At 27.0% G+C, this 5,913-nt stretch overlaps 1 protein-coding gene across 1 annotated transcript; it reads right to left on the bottom strand.

The window, feature by feature from the left end:
- Window positions 1–2,358: 2,358 nt before the first annotated feature.
- LOC102582597 (cytochrome P450 90D2) lies at window positions 2,359–5,827 on the bottom strand. The gene is made up of 8 exons (XM_006343074.2): window positions 5,544–5,827; window positions 4,579–4,903; window positions 3,916–4,065; window positions 3,576–3,824; window positions 3,108–3,197; window positions 2,842–3,027; window positions 2,638–2,759; window positions 2,359–2,538 (listed from the first exon to the last, which is right to left on the bottom strand). The coding sequence occupies exons 1-8, from the start codon at window positions 5,780–5,782 to the stop codon at window positions 2,442–2,444; spliced, it is 1,458 nt and encodes a 485-aa protein (XP_006343136.1). The 5' UTR covers window positions 5,783–5,827; the 3' UTR covers window positions 2,359–2,441.
- Window positions 5,828–5,913: the final 86 nt, after the last annotated feature.

Here is a 5,913-nt window from a genome sequence, read left to right as displayed (position 1 = left end):
TCAATATTCTTTTATTATTATTTATGATATATAATTCAATTTTCCTCATGCTTCAACAATTTTATTGAGTATACTGTCCGTCTTGTTTATCATTTTTATATAATTAATAATTAACAATAGGCATGAAAATAATAGCACATTAACAATAGGCATGAAAAACACTGCCCCTGTAGCGATGTAAGGGAAAAAAAATTTGACTTAAAATCGCTGCCATTAAAAAAAAAAAAAAAAAAGTTTTTGGGGGCAGCGATTTTTTCCTTTTGATTTTAAAAAAATTTGATGTGCCCTTTTGAAAATTTTGACAATTTTTTTTAAGGAAAAACTATAGAATATGGCAAACATCAATATATATTTAAAATAAATAGCTATAGTTTATTTTTTTTATGTTATATGGATATAACTACACAATAAATAGCAAAGTTAATTATATACAAATAATAGGAAAGTTATTAAATATTAAATAGGAAGATTATTATTACAAGGATAATTAATTGTCTAGGCACATTTTATGTGATCAGTTTTTCATTTTTATCCTCATTAATTTATACTTTCTCTTTCATCAATATTACTATATGACATATTCTCAAATTTTCCTACCATATTCCTTTCAATTTATGATTTTTTGATGATTCTAGGAGCAATTTTTGTGATTTGAATTCATCAAGTATCTTTGAATTGATTTTTCTTTCTCTTTTTATGAAGATTATATTTGTATCCATCTATATTTCATCTATTTTTATAGGGGTTCGATTGAAGAATTATTTTGTTTTCTCCATTGCAATGGTTATAGTTATAAAAAAAGTAGTAAAGGAAGAACATGAGCAAAAAGAGATTGAGGTTTGTGTGATTGTCAAATTTGTATATAGTAGAATACTTATATATATAGATACTTGTATTGTAATATTAACACAAGTTGAAATGGTGATTTGTGCATACAAGTATATCTGGATACATAAGTAATCTATCCAATTTAAAAGATTGATTAGGCAATACAAGTATAATTGAATACATTAATACTATATTTTTATAAACAAATACATGAGTTAACACCAAACCTCAAGTATTACAGAAAAAATTTGACCAAAAAGAGATTGACGTTTGTTGTATTTGTCAATTTTTATATAAGCCATTACTTACACACTTTTAGATACCTACACATTCTATTATTTTCCATTTTTCTTGTTTCTATGTTGTCCAATGTATCCATCTTTTGTTTAACAACAATGTATTCATATATATACTATATTGTATTCATTTTTGAATAACAACAATGTATTCATTTTAAATTGTCATGTTCATATGTTAATTGTCATACTTTACCTTGTTTGATATATTAATACATTACGTTTTTATAAATACTTGTATTCTTGATATATTAATACTTTAAGTCTTATAAATAGGATATACCAATTTGAATTCAATGTATTCATATGCTACACAATTAATACATGTTCCTTATTAGTTCATTGTAATTAAAACTGTATTAGTGTATAAATAGAAAAATAAAAACATATAAAAAAATACAACTAGAAAAAGATATAAATTGTAGTTATTTTTTATAAATAACATACTTATAGCTATTGAACTTCAATAACCCTATAAATATAGTCATTTTTGTAAGTTGCTCTTTTTTTAACCCTTTTAGCTCTGGATTCAAAACAACAACATCCTCATATAATTTTTTTAAAACTACATTTGGCCAGCAATATCCCAATTTACCACGGTGTGCTTACTTTATATTTTGATATTCTTCAAATATAAATTATGACTTCATCACTAATATCAAAATATTAAAATATATAACATTTAGTAATTCTATAGTCATATATTGCTCTTTTAATCACGTTTAATTCTCTTTTATTGTGCTCGTACATATTAATAACAATAATATGAAAGTGGAATACAAAAAAAATAAAAATATCTAATAAGGTCCCACAGAAAAAATAGTAATATTGAAGTAGAACTAGTACTATAAGTGATACTAATAATAATAGTAGCACTAAATTTTAATAGAATTACAGAAAATATAATTAATTTCAGACACTCATTCTTATGTTTAGCTGCAAAATGCTTACATTTCTTGTGGTTATGATATTACGTGTGCCTTTTTAATTTTTAATAACAATTCAAATTGATTACAATGTAAGAATGAAATGAAGAAAAAATATTTGTGTGATGAGATAGTCTTAAACAAAACGCATAGAAGAAAATAAAAATGAAAGAAGTGAAGAAATGATTTTAAAAAAGTAAGTGACTAGATATTTTAAATCTCACATAATGATATAAAAACAATGGTAAAATAATTTTAATTTGTAGATCAGTTATTATATTTTAAATTTTGATATATGCTATATTTATAGTTCAAAAAATATATAAAGAGGACTAATTTATTCCTTCATGAAAAACGCAACTCAATATGTATATATGTTATGGTATGAAGCCTAGCTACTGTTCTCTCTTCTTTTAACCCAAACGGGCATTCCTTTCTTCATTCTTACAGTTGGAAAATTGATAATTGAATCCTCCTCAGCCACCCACCTATATGAATATTCAAAAAATAAATTCAAATTTTAATTTGATAATTCAATCTTAAGTAAGTTTTTATCGTTAATTATTCCTAAAAAATTTCATACATACTTGAATTGAGTAGTAAAGTGGTGGAGAAAAATAGAAGCTTCCAGCCTAGCAAGGTCCAGCCCAGGGCACAACCTTTGTCCACCTCCAAAAGGGGTGAAGTTACAATTATTTGTATCCTTGCTCTGTACGTATAAAAATAATATAAATCACAATAATTAATACAATAAAATAAATATTTCAAAATTTTAAAATTATTGTGCTTACTTGCCAGCGCCAAGGATTAAACTGATAAGGGAAGTCATAGAGATTATCATCAAGATGAACTGATCTAAAATAAACAAAAGTACACCATCCTTTTGGAATTAAATATCCTTTTATCTCCACATCTTTCACTGCTTTCCTCATTACTCCTATTATTATGTTTCCCAGCCTTAATGTCTCTGATATCACCTATAAAAAAAGAGAATAATTAATTACTAATTCAATAATTATGTTTGATAAATTAAGTTGAAATATAATCAAATAATTACGTTTTGTGTAAATGGTAATGATAAATAGTCACTCCACACTAGTGTTTCTCCTTGCTTCTCTTTCAACCTCTTTAGTGTTAAATTCTCCTCCTATAAAGTACCATCACGAAAAATAAATTAGCGACAAATAAATTTTGTAGCTTAACAATAAAATTTATTGCTAATTTTGTTTAAGAATGGATTGACAACAAATTATTAGCTACGACCTATGTCTTTTTTGCCGATATGTGACACTCAACACCCCCTCCCCCCTCACGTCAAGAATTGAATATTTGAAGCGTGTACAATTTAATAGGGCATAAGCCTGATATTATGTTATGAGCCTTTGGATCTAGCTCAACTCCGCGAAAAGCTAGATCAAGAAGTGAATAGTCCAACATCATATAAAAAGACTAATTTCTCCTCATTTCATCGATACAGGACTAAACTCAACCCTAAAAGTTAGAGCAGAGCAGGAAGAATACGTACCGTTAATTGTTGGAGAGCAAGAGGAGAATCAGAAAGGTATTTAACAGCAAGAGTTATTAATACTGGAACAGAATCTTCACCAGGTATCATAAAATCAATCATATTATCAGATATTAATTCATCTGTTAATTCTCTACTTGTATCATTTAACAAAACATCAGCTACATCTTCATTTACTGTTGACATAATGTTCTTTTCCCTTTTTTCTTGTATAATATTTTGTATCAATTTCACCATCCTCTTTTTCGCCTGAAATAAAATTATAACCATATGATTTAATTCGTTCTCAATATAGTTGTTACGACTATTTTCCAAACCATAATAAAATAAATTACGTTACCTGTAACGAACGATAAAGTGTAGTTCCAGGGAAATTAATTGGCAAAGACATAAGACCAGCAATGAATTCTTGAAAATTGATCTTTAAAATATCCAATTTTTCACCTCCATCTATACCAATCAATGCTTTGACTAGTACTTGAAAAGCAATCTGAATATTTACATATTTAAAAAAAGGAATTAAATTAATGATAATGTTGAAATTAAACACGTTTAAATATCCCAAACATAATTATACAAATGACTTCACTTTAACTAACAACATAATTCATCAAGTTTTAGCATAAACCCCACGATTGAAGTCATAATTACTAACTTTCACTATAGGACAAGGTATGCATAACAAATTAGTTTTAAGCTTGGAAAATATGGAATTAGCTACGAAATAATTTATCAGTAATTCCTAGCTAATTGAATTTCCTTATAATTCATCCCTAATACAAAATTTTATCCATCGCTAATAGCATATGAAGTACTTTTAACATATAAGTTAAATCCCTTGCCGTACCAAAATATAAAATACTTGATTTGAAAAAATAGACAAGTGGCACTCATAGAAAATTGCTAATAAAATGTTACCGACAAGCCAAATTCCAATAAAATATTTGTTAAAATTAGCAATTTTCTGATAGTGCGAAAAAGAGAGGGGGAAAGTGAAACTAACATTTTTAGCTTGGTGTTGGATGTAGACAGGGCAATTTTCTTGCCAATTATCCATAGATTGTTGTACATATTTCTGCATGTCATGTGTAATTCTAGCTTTAATATGAGGAGATTTGAAAAAAGATCCAATTAGGCCATGGATTCTTCTTTGTAAACTACCATTAATTAGCAAAATTGAGGATTTTCCCATTAATTCAGTTAGAGATTTTGGATAAAAGGGCACAAAAGTCTTTGCATCACTTTGAAGAATACTTCGATTAACTTCTGCATCTGTTGAAATTATGGTTGGACTTCCAAATATATGTGACTTGAACACTTTTCCATACCTTCAAATAGCCAAAAATAAAATAATATTACACTAAATAATTAGTAATTTAATTAACAGAACATACTAATTACGACTCATTAATAGAGAATATAAATTTGAAAGATAATGATCATATTATTACTCATATAAATCAAGCATGTGTTTGATACGACAAAAGTTATTTTTACAAAAAATATTAATTTTCCGTTATTTTTGTATAGTATAACTATAACAGCAATAACATATCCTTGTAGTCTCACAAAGTAGAAAAAAATTTGGCTAGTGATGAAAATATATATTTTTTGAATTTTTTTTTGACATTGAAGACAATAAGGTTTAATTAAGTGTTGGTCAAAGCTAAGTAATGTGAAGTTATTTAAGCTAATAATTACAAAACAATAAATTCCACTCATAAACGAGAGATCGATCATGTAAAATATTTTCCTTAAAAATGATTTTTTTTTCCATATCAATCACTAAAAAAAAATAGCTTTCTTGTGAAGAAATTAGCTACGGACAAATCTATAAAAAATGAAATTCATCACAAATCTCTCAAATAACAACATAGATATCTTATCAAAAAAAATTGTTAGTTGCAAGTATAAATTTAACGACAAAGTTCATAGCTAATTTTAGTTGTATAGAATGGAACGACTTACATGTGGCGACGTTTGTCCATAAAGGATTCAGGAGAATGAGTATAAGCAGAAGAAATATACTCTAAGGTTTCTCCAATGTAAGGCCATCCAAGATTTCCCAAAGGAAGTAGTGAAATCGTCATGTTTGATTTTGTGTATCGTTTCACTCTATGGCTGATTATGATGAATAATTTCTTATGAAAAATGATGATAAAAACTGCAATTGCTAACAAACTCCAAATACTATAACTATACATCATTTTCTTTAATTTTTTCTAGGCAAAACTAGAGAATTTGTTTGAGACTAAAATGGTTTTGTAGATGTTTTTGACTTGTGTTTGTGACGCCTTTTGTTATTATTTGTGTTTGGGGGGTTGGGGGTGGGGGGTGG

Source organism: Solanum tuberosum, unplaced genomic scaffold (genome assembly GCF_000226075.1).
Source record: "Solanum tuberosum cultivar DM 1-3 516 R44 unplaced genomic scaffold, SolTub_3.0 scf00040, whole genome shotgun sequence".
Lineage (NCBI taxonomy): Eukaryota > Viridiplantae > Streptophyta > Magnoliopsida > Solanales > Solanaceae > Solanum > Solanum tuberosum.
The sequence above is the reverse complement of the archived record's forward strand: the minus strand, read 5'-3'. Positions and strand labels throughout refer to the sequence as shown.

Excerpts from the sequence above, each read along its gene's own strand:
- LOC102582597 (XM_006343074.2), bottom strand. The coding sequence starts at position 5,782 with ATGATGTATAGTTATAGTATTTGGAGTTTGTTAGCAATTGCAGTTTTT. Across the intron at positions 4,066-4,578 it reads TCCAACACCAAGCTAAAAAT|ATTGCTTTTCAAGTACTAGT; the intron begins GTTAGTTTCACT and ends GTAAATATTCAG. Across the intron at positions 3,198-3,575 it reads TTGCTCTCCAACAATTAACG|GAGGAGAATTTAACACTAAA; the intron begins GTACGTATTCTT and ends GGTACTTTATAG.